We start from the raw sequence: 17,306 nt of genomic DNA, 5'->3' as shown, positions 1-17,306 counted from the left end.
TTCTTGTGCTGAGAACCCTAGAGCTGGATGCAGTATTCCAGGTGGGGTCTCATGAGGGTGTGAAATTAGTTTTGAATTATGGTAGCCAGTGTACTGGCACATCTACACATGGCACATCTGTGTAAAATTGGGTGTCTCTTCTCAGTAAAGGAAAAGTGAGATGAACCTTAGTTAAACTGGGGGCTTGTTACTCAGGTTGATTATGTTGGGGTTCTAGAAATAAACAGGAATGTTTTCAAATCCAGTGGGGGTGTTAGATGTTGAATGGTTGACAGAAAGGGGTTATGGTGAAAAACTGATGAAAACACGAGTATTCTACTGCTTATTTTGTTGTGGCATTAGAGAAATCACAGGTAGCAATTGAATAAATTCGTTATAAGCCTTTATTTAGCAGAAACATGCCTCTAAACCCATACTTGTGATACTTCATAGTGGCTTACACGGTTTGGATAAATGCAGTATTTGACTGCATTATGTATTAAACCAGGTCAAGAATTTAAACCCAGCACTTCCCAGAGGCAGCATGTTTCATTTCCACTGGTACACTGAGTGCCCACAGGGGAATCCCATTACTGATATTTAAGTGCGTAAGGCACAATGGGATTTGGAAACACGAAAAAAGTGTTACATTGACTCTAACAATAGTTGGCCCTCAAGGGCAGAAGCAATACTTGCCACGACTTGAGGCTATGCAAGTCTGTCTCTTAATGCCTTGCCCTTTTAATTAAGGTATATTTTTGAAAAACGAATAGATAATATTAAATTCTCTACTGGTTTATTTATGTTACATTCAAAAGGCAGGCGATGCTTATTCCAGCATAGCTGTGCATACATATCTAAGCACGTGAGGTAGTACCCACACAAGAAAACCCAGTTGCCCTAAAGGTTTATTTGTGCTTAGTGGTGCTTTTCCAAAGTTTGATAGAGTTTTGTGTGGATTTGGGGGGGGGAAAGGAACCCCAGGGAGTTACTATAAAATTATTCACTCTAAGTACTGTGTTATTGCAATAACAGATGTTGTGGAAATAATCCATTAATTGCTACATTTATTACAGAATAGTTGATGAGCCTGTAACCTCTGTTGCAATTCTTTGCATGATACTTGTACTTGCATGCTAACTAAAGTGTACATTTTTATATATTTATATAGCAGAGGGGAACAACAGGAAAATACAATTCCTGCCAGGTGCTAAATGTACCCTCACACTGTACGTAATTGTAACACCCAGCACTGCTGCAAGATCAAGTTTTGATGAGATACACATTTAGGAATAAAGTCAAGCATTGCCTACAAATGCCAGAGCTTCTGTGAAAATGGCAGGAAAAGCTGGTTTGAAACAAGAGAGTGGTTTCAAATCTGCATAAAGCTGGTCTGGAAAGAAAAAGAGGTTGGCATTTCTTGTTTCTGCTGTTCTGTTTACACAGGCTGTGCTCTGCCAGATGGATGAGTGCAACTCCCCCAAGGCTTTCTCTGTGACCTTTGAGAGCATCAGCAGTGAAATGAAGCTGCACTAATTTGCACTGAAACTTTGCTATATGTAGCTTGTCTTATTTTCCTGAAATCAAGCTTTTCAGGCAAGGCAGTACATGTATTTCATATTGCTTTTTCTTTCTGCAGTATTTAGTAATGTGTGATTAAATGCTTTTCACATAAAGCTTTCTTACCTGGGCTTTTCCCCTGGGTGGAGACGGGAGAGGAGGAAAAAACGAATACAAAGGAATACAACAGATGCTGGTCATGGTATTTTTGTGCTGCCAGATGATGCTGAGGTACTTCAGTATCAAGTACAGAACTGGGGTCATAAAATATATATATATATATATATATATATATATATATATAACATGCAAGGTGTTGGAATGGATATGCATTAGTTTGGTAAATGTCTATTATGGGGGGATGTGCTATGGGAAAGCTTATGCTAAGGATGGGTTCAAGATGTTTTGGAAAAGCAAGTATTTCTCTCTTGCTTCAAACGGATGTTTGTGTCCTAAGGCCTGTGTTAAAGGGAAAGAAGCAACATTGATGAATTTATCTTATTTCTATGTAAAATAATGGTAGATGCTTCAAAGCTAAAGTAGGTCATAAAAACATGGATGTTCCTGCCATGTCTTCACAACCCACAGTAAATTGGATCAGAGCTATTGTGTGTGCAAGTCTGTTCAGGTGCAGAGAGATGTTCTGACCTAAAACCTCAGAGCATATTTCTCAGTTTTTATTTCCATTCACTCCACTTTCCAACTTGCCCACGGAGACCAGTTCTTGTGTTTGTGTGATTCCCTTCCTTCCCCTGAGTCATAATTGTGTTCTCTCAAGAACCCCTGTACATAACTTACTGAAAACTGTCTCCCTGGAAGGACTGGTAAGAGAGTCAGGCTTAGGGTATCATTTAGCTGATAATTTTCATTGTGTGAATGAGACCTATTGTGTTCCTGTGTTCTGGAAAGCTGTTTCCATTTGAGTTAGTCCTGCCTAGCTCTCACTTTGTCCTTCCTTTTAAAGCTTCATTTAATCTCTATGTGCATTTCAAAGAGAACTGCTAAAATCTAGACCCAAGGTGTCATTTCCATCTCTGAACAGTGTGTGCCATCTCAGACTCTCATAACCAGCTGGCTTCAGAAATAAAACCAGCTGGAAGTGCTGAGAGCTGTGTGCTGTGTCAGGACAAGGTCTGGCTGCAGGCTTGCAGCAGGGAGGAAGGATACCTTACAAAACCACTTTGACAGGCATTTCTGTTTTTACAGTTTCCATGCTTTTTTGGCATCAGCTTAGCCTTAGTTTCCTCTTCCTGAGGCTTCTTACATAGAAACATAGCAGTACTCTGACACAGGTCAGCTCTGTTCACCTGCCCAAACACTGCTCTGCCACAAGAATTGTTTGCCTTTTGTACAGGCAGCTCCTTCCTTCTGAATTCCCTTAGTATGCACAAGGTAAAGCACTGACATACATATATATAAATGTATCAGTTCTTGATGCTTGCCCAGGAACAGCAGTGGTGCCCCTGTTAGCAATAGCATGGTGCTGCTGCTGTCAGACAGTTGAAATTCCTGGAAGGTTTTATTTTTAGTTCTTTCTAGTTATAAAAACCTAGTCATCACAGGGTGTCAAATGGCATCTGTCACAGGAGAAGCAGGACTGCCTGATAGGAGCTGCAAGACCAAAGAATTTGAATGTCACAAGGCAGGGTGTAGGCTTTCTGTGGAGTGAGGAAGTGGGATGGGATGTTTGTTTAGAGCTGATTTCAAGTAACACTCAAGTGGGCTTAAGCCTAGTCCTGCTTCTTAAGTGCTCCCCTTGGAGCTCATAGGGCACCACTCAAATTCTGGACTAATTTCCATGAGTCCAAATACATCTGTACTGATCTCCCCTACTCTGCAGTATTTTAAAATGTGTATAAAACCATGTGAAAAATGCCCAGGCAAAAGCTGCCGCTTCTCATTTAGTACTTCAAGCTCTTAAGCTAATGCTGGAGGGCATTGTTTTCCAGATAGAAGGTTTTGCAGGCTGCTAAAAACACAACATGTGCTAGAATTTACATACACACATCTGTACACAGCAACTGAATCCAGACCATAGCCTTGACCATTTGAAATACACCTTGTGCCTTTGCTGTGAGAAATACACCACAGTGGCAAGTGCCTCAAAGTGCCTCTTCTCAAAGAAGAACATGGAAGAAATTAAGGCAGAAGTAGGGTAATTCCAACAGAAAAAATTGTGCACCGGCTGCATCTTGCCTGACTGCTCCTGACCTTTCCTGTACCTGTAGTAACAACCTTAGCTAGGTTTGCAGCAATGATTTCTCACACACTGAACTACATTCTTATATCCTTAGTTCACCCATGGGGCTGGGTAGTTTGTTTGGTACTCCAGTCATCTGCTGATAGATGAGTTACTCCTCTGGCAGATAGTCACCCCAGCCCTTCCTGGGGCGTAGGCACATAATCGGTGCTGCACCCCCAAAATGGGAAGCACTACCCTGACTAAGATACTGGGACAGTCAGAAGTGTCACTGATGTTTCCTTTTTGGCAGGGCCATGGATGTGTTTATCAGCAACAGAATTAATTTGGTCGAGTTCTTCTAGTTCTGGTGGAGAGTTACTTAATAGTACAAAAATGTAGAGCAAGCAGGAACCGGAAGGGCCAGGCAGGCGAGCACTTGAGCCACGCTGATTAATGCCCAAACTTCGGTGCATGTGGGAAGTGCTGCACCCAAATAAAGTAACAGATTCGCGGGCTGTTCCAGCAGACAGCTGTTTTCAGAACAAACTTCACACGAAACATGGACACTTCAGGATGAACTGGTGCAGGTGGAAAATGCAACGGCGGTGCTAAGTGGAATTGATTAAAAACTCTGCAAATGTTTCAGCAGTGTGCATAGAAACTTAGAAACATTCTTGCAGTCCAGAAAGCAAACTGTAATCTGGGCTGCATCAAAGGGAGAGTGGGCAGTAGGTCGAGGGAGGTGATTGTCTCCCTCTACTCCAGACTCCATCTGTGGTACTGCATCCAGCTGTGGGCCCCTCAAAATAAGAAGGATGTGGACCTGTTAGGAGGCCACAAAGGTGATCAGAGGGCTGGAGCAACTCTCCTTTGAGGAGAGGCTGAGAGAGCTGGGGTTGTTCAGTCTGGACAGGAAAATGCTCCAGGGTGACCTTAGAGCACCTTCCAGTAGCTGAAGGGACAACAAGAGAGCTGTAGAGAGACTTTTTGCAAGGGCACGGAGTGATAGGACAAGAGGGGAGCAGCCTAAAGCTGAAGGAGGGTTAGTTTAGACTTGATGTCAGGAAGAAACTATTTACTGTGCGGGTGGTGAGGCATCAGCACAGGCTGCCCAGAGAAGCTGTGGACATCTCATTCCTGGAAGTGTTCAAGGCCAGGCTGGATGGGGCTTTGAGCAACCTGGTCTAGTGGGAGGCATCCCTGCCCATGGTGTGGGGTTTGGAATAACACAAGCCATTCTATGATACTAAGCCATACCTACTCCGTGGCTGCAGCTGGCTCCTTCCCGACAGGCCTCCCGGGCAAGGCCAGCTGTCGCCAAAGGAGGAGTTTCGGTACAGACTGGACTCTGCGAGGAGCACCTGGGGCGCAGGCCCAGAGCCGACCTGAATCTTTTTGTAACAGTAATTCCAAGCTTCCTGCCTCTGTAATTAGGACGTACACTTGTTCCAACAGTGTAGCAGGGAGAGGCATGTTTCAGCCTGACACGGCTGTGTGCTGCTGGGACTCGGGCTCCCGCAGTGGAGGCGGCAGCTGGGGTGCCAGGCTGACATCTCAGCCCTGGAGCGGCAGCGTTCAGCCTGTAGCCATTTTCCAGCCCGCTGGTTGTACACGGAAATGCCCACGGCCGCTCGGGCAGGTCGGGATGCTGGAGGAGGCGGCTGCAAGGGTGCAAAGGTGCGAGCAGGAAAGGAACCAGCTGGAAACACAGGTTTATTTTGCAATGGTTGAGGCGTTTGGGTAACCCCGGGTTTCGGGCGTCTTGGTGCTGATTTGAGGCTCGAAGATGCTGTTGGAGCCCTTCCAGAGGGTGAGGAAGGTCCTGCTCACGCCAGCGTGGTTCTTCCCGGCGGGGAGCGGAGCGCTGCAGCCCCGGGCCCGCCCTCCGCGGGGGTGGTGCCGGCGGCGGCGGCGCGGGGGGCCAGGAGCGGAGGATGCTGCTGCCGCTCCTGCTGCTGCTGCCGGCGCTGGCCAAGGGGCAGCGGGCGGCGGTGCTGCGGCTGGGGCTCCAGGGCAGCCCCCGAGGGGAGGTGAGCCCAGCTTTCCTCTCCCTCACGCTGGATGCCAGCCTCGCCCGGGACCCGCGCTATGTCGCCTTGCTCAGGTGAGCCGCCTCTCGCCCCTTTGGGCAAAGGAAAAAGGTCTTGGGAGGGTGGGCCATCCCGGCAAACGCGCTGTGGAGCGAGCTGGGGGAACGGGGAGTCCCCCACCCCTGGAACTGGGGTCGGGAAGAGGCTGCTGGATCCCCTCTGCTTCGCGGTTCACGAATTCCATCCTCCCAGGGCAGAAGGCGGTACCTTCCGCAGGTGCGAGCCTCGCCGGCTCCTTTGTGCTCGGGGAAGGGGTGGCTGGGCTGGGTGAATGCAGGCAAGGGTCAGCTCGGGAATAAGCCTGGGAGAGGAGCTGCTTTGCTAGCAGGACAAAAAAAGAGAAGGAAACTGAGAGAATTGCGGTTGTTTGGCCTCGAGAAATAGAGGCTTCAGGGTGCTCTTATCGCTTCCCGAACTACCAGAAAGGAGGTTGTAGTGAGGTATGGGTCGGTCTCTTCCAGGTAACAAGTGACTGGAGGAGAGGAAACGGCCTCAAGTTGCACCAGGGAGAGTTTAGATTGGATATTAAGAAAAAATTCTTCACTGAGAGGGTGGTCATGCACTGGAACAGGCTGCCCAGGGAAGCAGATGGTGGGATCACCATCTGTGAAGGTATTCAAAAAATATGTGGATCCTCCAGTCCTGATTTCCTTCTTCCCACCACTTGCAAGTTTTCCTCCTCACTGAGGTGGTGAGAAAGGTGTCACCAGCTTTACTGGAAAGTGCTCAAGTCCCCAGCATCCAGCCCCAACCGTACACCTTGGGGTTTAGCCTGGGGCCAGCCCTGCCACCACAAGGAGCAGGAAGTATTTGGTGGCCTCTAATCTGCTGTTTGTCACCAGGAGCAGATAGTGCCTAACGTGCCTGGTGCCCTCTGACGCCTCGCAGTGTCCCCCAGAGAGGGCTGGGTGTCGGTACTGCACATCCTGCACGGGGTGTGAGCACATCACAGTTATGTTCTTTTGTACACCTGCTTTGATAAAGCTAACACTTGTCCCAGCAGGGAGTCCTAATCTCCCTTGGGTACAAAGGCAATTGCTTTGGCTGTTGTCGATGGAAGTTGGGGCTGATTATGTAAAGTCAGTTTTGTGTCCACCTTCTCACAGGACATTTATGTTGGTGTTGCACAAACAAAGCCAAAACATCTGGGGGAGGAGGATGTTTAGGACCAAAAAAACAAGCCTGTTTTGAAGTTTTGCCTCACTTTGCCCCAAGATTTGACTCCCTGCCCGTGACCATGTTCCCTCAGGCATGACCTCCCCTTGTTGCCTCATAGATGCTCTCCTGGCTCACTTGGCCATCAGTGTCCGTCTTGTACATCAGACTGTACAAGACAGAGGGCTGGGATGCAGATCCCAGCAAGGTGTCAGGAATGCCCTGAGGCTACTGGGTAGCCCCAGGTCACCTGCTGCAGCATGGTCCTCAAAGTGCTTGCCACGTTTACCCTCAACACAGTCTACATAAATATAGTGGTTTTCTGTTTCTCTGCATTCCTTCCTCAGCAATTCCAAACTGCGTGCCCTGGCAACGGCCCTGTCCCCAGGTTTCCTGAGGTTTGGTGGCACTGAGACAGATTTTCTTATCTTTGATCCCAACAAGGATTCAACTTCAGAAGAAAAAATCCTCTGGGAACTTCAGGCACAGCAAGGTAAAGTGGGCATCAATGTGTTAGACTTGAAACCATCCTGGGTTTTGGAGGGTCTTTGATACAGGCTGAGGATGCTGCAAGAGCACAGCAGCAGCATTGGGGGCCCTCCACAGGGTCAGTATTGCTGTCATCCATGGAGAGGAGATCTGTGGGCTTTCAGCATGGTTTGCGGGAAGAGCTGTGCCAGCCATGGGAAAGTGAGAAAGGATGTGGGGAAACTTGCATCCTCCCTGGCATCTGCTGAGACTCTCCGTTTGCTGTCTTCTGCTTCCTGCAACAGTCTTGGGAGCTCCCCCACTGCCTGGGAGGCAGTCAAAGTCAGCTCAGAAGTTGCAGCTTCATTATGAAAATTAAGTAACACACAGAAGAAATAATCTGAGGAGAACAGTGTTCAATCTCTCTGCCAAAGCCCGAGAGCTGGGCTGGGGGTGCAGCTTTGCCCTCTTGCCACTTTGACAGGGCAAACCTGCTAGACCCCTGCCAACTGCTTGAGCTTGGTATTTTCTTTTTGAACTTAGCAAAAGTGCATAAATTCTTCAAGAGGTGTTTCAGATGAAAAAAATCCTGTCTGTTCCTGTGGCACATAGCACAACAGTGCAATCCTACACTACTGTGCAACCCGGTGATGCTCAGTTTTGAAGTCAAGTGGTACTTTTCCCCTCATAGCACTTTGCTAAGTGGCCACTTCCTGTGACTATGGCTTTTGCCTTCCTCTCTGGTTATGGCTTGTTCCTGGTTTGCATGCCAAGAAAAAACATGAAATTTGAAGGAAATGTGTCTTATGACTCCTGCCAGCGAGCCATGTGGGGAAGTCAGCACTTTCCCCTGCATGAGATGGGCAGTGCAGGAAGCATTGCCCTGTTCCTGCCCACAGCAAGGTGGGTTGTGATCCCAGCCACACCACTGCATGCCAGGTTGGCTTATCTGCCCCTCAGGCATGGCAGTCTACACTCTGTCAGCTCACTGAAACAAGGGTTCACTGGCTGTGGAGGTGAGGAGTTAATTCCTATCACCCTTCTGCCCTACAGAGGCTTGTGGCTCGAGACCTGCATTTGCTGCTGTTGAGAAGCTGCTGGCCCAATGGCCTAGCCAGGAGAAGCTGATTCTTGCCGAACAGAACCGGAAAAAGCACAAAAACACCACCATTACAAGTAAGACTTAAACAGGGGGATGCAATTCTCTGCCCCATGGTAAAAGGGTCATAGGCTGTTAGGAGCTGAAATCACTGAAAAAGAAACATTTCACCCACTTAGAAAAATATTCAGAGAACTCTTTTCCCACTGTTTGCCACCTCACGTTTAATAGTATTCAGCTGCAGGAGTTGGGAGGTTCTCAAAACTTGTTAAATGTTGTGTAGTGGGGCCTGACTTCTTCTGTCTGGTTGGGAGAGTTTGGCACATCTGTAGCATCAGGCTAAATAAATACAGGCAGTAAAGATTGTTGCTCGGCCAGAGCTCAACTAGCACACTCTAACCTTGAGATAAACACCCCTCCTTTCTCCTCTGTGCAGGAAATACACTGGATATTCTCTACAGCTTTGCAAACTGCTCAGGGTTTCACCTGATCTTTGGACTCAACGCCTTGCTGCGGAAAGGTGGCTTGCAGTGGGACAGCTCGAATGCCCAGGAATTGTTGGACTACTGTGCTTCCCAGAGGTACAACATCTCCTGGGAGCTTGGGAATGGTAAGTGCTTGTTGGCCAGGCCAGCCACCACCTGGAAAAGTACCACCACAGGGTATGGTCTGGTAACTGGATGTTTTGGATGATGGCACATAAAGGCAAGGTGATGTTTTATTAAGAGACATTAAGGTCTTAATTTGCAACAAGGGATTTCACAAGAAGACACAATGAATGAGCAAATTGAGATGATTTTGCTGATCCTACTAGGGTTTTGAGATGAGGTGAACGATGTCCCACAAGGTGCAGAATGTCACCTATGGGGACTGGCTGTGACAGAGTGCTGGACAGCAGCATGCTGTATCCCCTGGGCTTTTGGTTTCATGCTCACCTTCCAATATCTCACCCACATCAGGCCAGATCAGGTGAAGCCTTAGTGGACTGGTGCTTCCCATTTGGATGTAACTGCCCTATTCTGTGCCCCAGAAATAGAGTGGGGTGTTGATGTGCACATGTCTTCCCCAGAGCCCAACAGCTTCAGGAAGAAATCTGGCATCCACATCGATGGCTTCCAGCTGGGGCAAGATTTTATTCACTTACGCCAGCTCCTGAATAACTATGCCCTCTACCAGCATGCCAAGCTCTATGGTCCCGATGTTGGGCAGCCCCGAAAGCACACTCAGAGACTGCTGAGAAGGTAGGGGTATGAGGTGCCAGCAGCACTCCCTGGGGTGGGGCAGGTGTGGAGAATTGTGGCTTGTCTGCCCCTAGATGCAGGAGGCATGAAGAGGCTTCAAGGTAGGGGTTGAACAATTTTTTTTCCCTTGACTGAGGACAACTAAAATCTTACCTGCATGCATGAGTTCAAGGCTTGAATACTCAGCCAGGTGAAACTCAGCTGCTGGCAGTACACCAGTGGTCCACACGTTTTCCCACTGAGCACTGGCTCTAGGGTTGTGCCAACAAGGGCTTTTAGCCTGAGAAACACCCATGTGTTATATAAACATCAGTTCATCTTCCCAGCAACCTGCGGAGGCAGCCCGGCTGCCCAAAGCCTGCATAAAAGCCATGGCAAGCCTGGTCCCCAAGCACTCACCATCAGTACTGCCAGCTGGGGGGGAGGGAGGGCTGTGATTGGCGTTGCACTGGTGGGAGGGCCATGACCCATCACTAGTACTGCTAACCGTCTGCTCTCCGCCATGCCGTCTGGTTGCAGCTTCCTGAAATCGGGAGGGAAGGTCATCGACTCTGTCACATGGCACCAGTAAGTACCGCTTGGATACCACTATCACTCTGATTACTGCCTCGTTTTCTTTACAAAATGTCAATTTGAACAGAACTGTCAATCTCAACAGAAAAGAGGGGTGAAATGTGCCTTTCAACAGTTTCTTGGGGGCCTCTCCACAAATTTCTCTGTTCAGAATAAGAGATGAATTGAGGGAGCGCATCACAGAAATGCTGAAGTCTCCAAAGGGTCTACTTGGTGCAGAGACCCAAAAGCTGTGGTGGGGGGTTGTCACATAAGCACAGCAGCAGAAAATGCATTATATGCAAGAGGATCATTTTGCTTGCTCTATTTATGTCTACTTGATATAAAGGAAAAGCCCTGCAGGTCTGGCTGACCCTTGTCCACGGAAAAGTGCCAGCAGCTCCTCCTGCTCCCTTGAGTTTGTTCTCTGAGTCATTTTAGTCTCTGTGTGGGTAACTCACCCTCAGATCCCACATGCAGCGCAAGCAGCCCTGGCACGTGGCCCTTTGCTCTAGATTTGTAGGTTTAAATTGCTCATGAGGGCAGTGGAGTAAGTTGGCCCCAGGGCCATGAACTCCACATGTTTGAAAGTCTTTTCCATGTGAAGGCATGTCAAAAGCAGGACATTTACATGCATCAGTGGGAAAAGAGGCACATACTTATTTTTATATATATATGCATACATACATTAATTATCTCTGTATTTTGAGCTACTAGAAAGGCATGAAATATGTCCTTTCCCCTTCCTGGCCTGTTCTTTACTAATTTAGGATTATCAGGTTTTAGCTTCCTCTTGTGCCTGGAAGGCTTCAGCTACTTCTGGTAGGACTGAGTGATAGGATGAAATGCAAAAACCACAGGGATCCCAATTTATGTGGACAAACAAGACTTAAAAGCTCTTCTGCTCATGGTGGAGGGCAACCTTCATGCCACAAGGATGCCCACATTCTGGCGCCCTCCAAGTGGCCAAAATATTCCAGCAGAGGGACAGATTCTGGGATATTATATTTTTAATATATAACTTGATACAGTAAAGCAAGTAATCACATAGGAGTGTCAGACTCCTCAACAAGAGAAGAGATACAGAAGCTGGCTCTTGGTGATGTTTTCCTTATTCTAAACGAGTAGATGCAAACAAACCTAATACTTCTACTGGTGGAAATTTCTGTGATATCCTGCCTCTATGGAGGTAATTATATCTGATAGTCCCTTAAATACAAGTGACAGACCTACACATCTGGAAAACAAAAACTAAAAAGCACTGGACAGAAAAACCGTGCTGTGGATAAATGTACCAATCAACTGAATACTTTCAGTGGTGTTTTGTACCACTGGTGGTATTTTTCCCTAATTTTGGCTATGTTTTTTCCCCTATTTTCAGTTACTATGTAAATGGACGGAGTGCAACAAGGGGGGATTTCTTGAGCCCTGAAGTGCTGGATTCCTTTGCCGCAGCCATATATGAAGTCCTGGAGGTGCCTTGTCCTGTTCAATCATTCCTAAGTTCAGTTTCCAGGGGGTTAGCAGAGAATCCAGAATAAAGCACCATTTCTTACTAGCAATAAATAGGGATGCTCAAAGCTTGTGTTCTGCTGACGCTGTAAATTTAAAAAAAAAACCCATAAGATTAGCAATACTAACAATAAATGGTCTCTATCAGTTTGCTATGCAGCAAAAGTGCGTGATGCCATGCATTACACACTTACAGCATTCTCATTTATTGAGGTAGTAATTACTCAGGGGTGTAAGTTATGGTTATCCCATTTTCCCAGCTGCATTTTTTTTTTTGTATTTTGAGATCCTGAGAACAGTATAACTTAGAATATAGCACTACTCAGCACAAGAAGAATTCTGGGACCTGGATTTAGTGATGTTTTACATGGGTAGCAAGTTTTTTTGGGGGGGGGGAAGATGTAAATCTACTTCTAGTCCTTTAGATCCAAATTTCTGTGACATCCCATCTCAGGGTGTTATCCCTTAAATGCATACATTCTAAATGAGCCTTTGGCTAAAGCACAGAATGTTGTTTATTTCAGTAGCCAAAAAACTTAACTGTTGTCTCTTTCTCTTCTTCCCTAATGCCACACTGGCCAGATTGTTGGTGGGACTGTTCCAGACAAGAAGGTCTGGCTGGGAGAGACAAGCTCTGCCTATGGAGGAGGGGCTCCCAGACTGTCTAACACTTATGTTGCCGGCTTTATGTGAGTACCATGTCCCAGGTGTGGGGAAATTACATATTTTGCCAGCTGAAGAGGGCTGCCCCACAGGAGGAATGTGGCTTCCTCAGGCTTTCTGGGGAGTGTGGGCAGTTTTTTTCCCTCCTATAAGACATGATGACCTTTTTAGAAGGGCCTGGTGGACCAGCAAGTCAAAGTCTGGTAATGACAGGTGACCTTGTTGTTGGTGTGATGATTTCTCTCAGCCTTCAGACCCTTGGCCAGTTCAGGAGAATCTGCTGCCGCTCCTGGTTTCCACCACCTGCAAACAGGGGAACAGAGCAACTGTTCCCACCAACTTGGACTTCAAGAGGTGGTCTGAAATTACTTTTTCATGCAATCAATGCAAGATCTGAATTGAAATTATTTGTGTGATTTTAAGGAAGTCAGCATCATGCACTAATTTTTGCTTTCATGCTTCCTGAGCTGGTTGGAGAGGGGCAATAGGGTACAGTTGAGGTCAGCAATTTCATCTGTGTGATATTTGCCTCATTTTTTGGCAGGTGGTTGGACAAACTCGGGCTTTCAGCCAGGCAGGGGATTGATGTGGTGATGAGACAGGTTTTCTTTGGGGCAGGGACCTATCACCTGGTGGATGCCAACTTTGAGCCTTTGCCGGTATGTAAATGACAGCCCCTGAATGCACCTCTGCACAGGCAATGCTGGGTGTGGAGGGACAAGTCAGCTATTTTAACACCTATTTTTGCTTGGATGGTCACAGGTATCCTTGTGCCTAAAGTTATCTCATGTTCCACTGGGGGTTAATGTGTTATTACATATATATGTATGCACACAAGATATTTAGTGCAACTGCAGGGGTGCAGCCAGTCTTCAGCACGGCAGAGACTGATCTGTGGGACACAATGCTCTGGTTTGTACGCAGGTGCTCCTGAAGCTCACAAGGCTTTTCTGGATGGCCTGTTTTGGTTTGGCTACTCCTCAGCTGAGTTTATAAACAGAATTGAAAAGAGGTATTAAATAAATCATATTTCACACAAAAACCTGGCCAACATGAAGTCAAGACTCAAGCATTATAGGTCATGAGCATATTCATCCTACAGTGGTGTCTGAAGGATAATTAAATTGAAATGAATATTCAGTATAGTTTGATTCATTAGGAAATAACATTTTGCTGTGATAAAACTTTATTATAGGAACTATACATTGTTCTTGCACATATAGCACATTTCTTTGTACTACTAGCACTTAGCTTGGGGTGAGAGGACAGCATCTTTCTTTTTAGCTTTCCTCTCATTTTTCTGCTTCCAAATTGTGATTTTCGTGGGTTGTCTTAGATCCAGCCTGAAAGAAAACCCAGCATATGGGGATTTCCTGTCCTGCTTGCTCAGCTGGTTCCTATGCCAGGGGCTGCATCATCAGGCTCATTGCTTTGGGCTTTTTATTCCCTCATTTAAAATAGATTTAAGTTGGACTGAACCTATGTGCCTTTTTCCTCACCTACAGGCAGTACAGATGTTAATCAAGCCAATAACGCTTCAGAGGCAGGGAAATTCAAACCCAAGTCCATCAGCTGTAGTTAGCACAGAAATTAGGAAGCACAGCAGCGTCAGAAGGCTGCACCTCCTTGCAGAGGGATTGAGCATGAAGGCTGATAGGAAAAGTACTTTCCCAGGCTTGTGGTGAGTCAGAAGAGAAACACAAAGGTTTTCCTCCTAGAAAAACCTCAAAGACAAACAGATGAGCTGGGAGAAGCTCCCTGAAAGCCTGGAAAGACCTCGAAAAAATGAGTCTGCGCTGGGCATCATCCTGCTCTGAGGCATCATCCTGGGTTGTCAGAGGATGCACTGGTGACTCGGGTTCAGAAATCAATCCTGAGACCTGTTCAAAAGTAAAATGTTAATGAAAGGCGTTAAAGTTTAGGAGTTTCTTTCTGGTGTTGCACCTGTGCCTTAGGCGCAAGCTTTCCTGCAGGAAGGGCAGTTCACACCCCTGCATTCAGCCCTCAGGTTCTCTGTACCCTGCAGAAGGGTGTTTCCAAAATGCAAACAATCTCTCCCTGACAGAGCTCAGAGTTGCAAATGAGGGGGGAAATGACTCTAAGGTACCTTAGCTGCTCACAGGCAGGGCTTCCCTTCTAGCTATGGTGTTTGTGTGAATCTAAATAGATAGGGTGAAAAGCTTGGTAAAGCAAAAAGCTGTAGGGGAAAACCTCTTGAAACGAGCTTCTAAATGAAGGTTAGATTCACAGCTCTGCTGTGTGGAGCACCTGGCATGTACATAAACGTTTCCATATGTTTTTGTGCCTCCCAGGACTACTGGCTCTCTCTGCTCTACAAGAAGCTGGTGGGTACCAAGGTGTTGCAGGTCGGCCTGGCAGGTGCTGACAAGAGGAAGCTCCGTGTCTACCTCCACTGCACAAACAGCCTCAAGTAAGCCTCCAGAAAGGACAAAATATCCCAAAAACTGAGCCCGCAGCCAACCCCGGGCCAACAAATGTCATTTGGGACAGTGCAGGTTCACACATTTTTTCTGTGAAACCTCTTTGTCTCCTCATCCCCACCATCACCTTCTCTTGCCTTGCAGCCCAAAGTACAGAGAAGGGGACGTGACGCTGTTTGCCTTAAACCTTTATAATGTTACCCAACATTTGGAGCTACCGAATTACCTATTGAGCAAGCACGTGGATCAGTACCTCTTATTGCCTCATGGCAAAGAGAACATTCTTTCCAGGTAAGTTACAATTCCTCCAGCCCCTGTGGAAAAGACTGTGAGTAGGCTTAGAAGGTCTTTAAAACCTCACCTTATTCAATTTGCCAGGGGAAAGAAGAGGTTACCATTCAGTCATATGGGTTTTTTTCAGTAAGATCAGACTTCTGTTAAATCAGGTCGCCCAAACTCAGGCTACTGAAAGCTTGCTAAGTTATAAGGACATTCACCTGATGTTAATTTGGAAGTATCTCCTAGCAGGCATCAGCACTCTGGACCAGCAGCTAAAGTCCTTTATTTTTTTTTTGCACAAGCACAGGTATATTGCTTTCCCATGTGCTGGCTCCTGATTTACAGCAATGTGTTTAGGCTTTGTATGTTGATGGGGTGTTTTTGTTGTCATTGTTAATGCATCCACAGGGAATGGATCTGCTCTGTGGGCATAGAAGAATATGCATATTTTTAGGAGAAAAAAACAATTAAAATTTGCACTTTTCAAAGCCTTTTTTTAGCTGTTGACCTCACTGGAAGAGAAAGAAATGTACTTTTTGATGTGCTAGCGCTACCACTCTGAAGGAGTCCTTGCAGAGGGAGTGCTACAGATGTCTGTGTGTGTGTGTGTGTGTACACACACAGTCAAGGGAAGTTTAGTTTGGCTTTGGGCTGAGTTACTGTTTACACTCAGGCCCAGAGCAGTTTGTACTCAGTGGTAAACAGAGCACAGCTGCCCAAACAGTCTCTCTGTCCCTTCTCCAGGTCTATTGAGCTGAACGGCCATGTGCTACGGATGCTGGATGACGAAACACTGCCAGAGCTTATGGAAAAGCCCCTTGGTCCCGGCACCCTGCTCGGCCTTCCAGCCTTCTCCTATGGCTTTTATGTTATCAAAAATGCCAAAGCTATTGCTTGCATTTAAGTGGTCAATACACACACTCAGGATAAATGAAAAGCACTTAGCTAGTAGGGAATTCTAATCCTAGAAAATCACATTTCTACCACGGGATTTAATTCTGGTAAGGGATGCAAATGTTGTAGCACTAGTATGAACTGAGAGCTGGGGAAGACATAAGGTCCCACTGGGTAATTGGTACGTGAAAGATCCCAGGAGAATTATCCAGGTAGAACAAGACCAGGCAGGGACTGGTTTTGCTCTTGATCCAGCCTATCACTGTGCTTGAGCATGGAATCCTCCTCCACACCATGCACAGAGCCACATCAGCTTCTCACACTGCTTGGGGCTCTGGCAGCCCAGGCACTGCAACCTCCCATCTCCCTCTCATTTCTGCAAGCACAGCTCCTAAAGCAGTTTCTTCAAAAGCTTGCCTTTAGAAAGGATGAGCAGGGTTTTCATTTGAGCTGCACAGTTGTGACTTTGCACCATGTGGGGAAGCCTGAGAGGGGGTTATGGTTGCTGAGGGTATCTTGGGGTGGAAAGTGTGGACATGCAAAGCAAACCACGGTCAGGGTGTTTGCACGGGGAAAGGCCACGCAGAGAAACCAGATCCTCTATCAGATTTGGGGCGGCGCCACACATTTTTCTCAAGCCAGGAGAGTTCAGTCACAAGATGGAGCTGTGGCCATGTGCTTTCCAAAGGCGAGTGGTTGGTGCGGGAAATGCAGGCTGTTCCTTTAGGGTGGTCTTCCTCTGCCATCACACACTTCCTCCCTGCAAGAAAAGGAGAGGAGCCTGCCAGCGCCCTGGCAATAACCCTCTGTGCTCAGGGGGCTGCACTGTGAGAGTTCGTGACTCCTTAACGTGCACCGCCCTGCAGGCAGCTCAGCTGGAAAGGACTTCCCTGAACCTATGCACGGGTGAAGCTCTCTCTGCTTTACACTCCCTAACCTCGCAGAAATGGCATAGGAAAGAGGCTGAGCAAACCACTCACCCCTCAACCACCAGAGGGTATCAGTGGCCTTAGAGCATCCTGGGGACAGAACTGCCCAGCCAGGCTGACATCCTTCCTACTGGGAGAACAGCGATTTTGGACAGAAATCTGTGTTGGTGGTGGCTTTTCTCCCCAGCTGTGCCTTCACCATTTTTGCAGTAGGCTGTGCCAGCAATAGCTCCCTGTGGCACACAGGCTGCTGGTCCCCAGA

The 17,306-nt window shown here is 47.1% G+C and overlaps 1 protein-coding gene across 1 annotated transcript; it reads left to right on the top strand.

Annotated features, from left to right (window-relative positions):
* Window positions 1–5,655: 5,655 nt before the first annotated feature.
* HPSE (heparanase) lies at window positions 5,656–16,125 on the top strand (the record flags this gene model as incomplete). The annotated part of the gene is made up of 12 exons (XM_082281755.1): window positions 5,656–5,825; window positions 7,314–7,459; window positions 8,488–8,610; window positions 8,970–9,143; window positions 9,603–9,774; window positions 10,294–10,341; window positions 11,708–11,801; window positions 12,421–12,527; window positions 13,046–13,160; window positions 14,814–14,932; window positions 15,087–15,233; window positions 15,966–16,125. The coding sequence occupies 12 exons, from the start codon at window positions 5,656–5,658 to the stop codon at window positions 16,123–16,125; spliced, it is 1,575 nt and encodes a 524-aa protein (XP_082137881.1).
* Between the last annotated feature and the right edge of the window lie 1,181 nt (window positions 16,126–17,306).

Source organism: Coloeus monedula, assembly GCF_965178545.1.
Source record: "Coloeus monedula genome assembly, chromosome: 5".
Lineage (NCBI taxonomy): Eukaryota > Metazoa > Chordata > Aves > Passeriformes > Corvidae > Coloeus > Coloeus monedula.
This window is presented reverse-complemented; position numbering and strand designations above follow the sequence as displayed.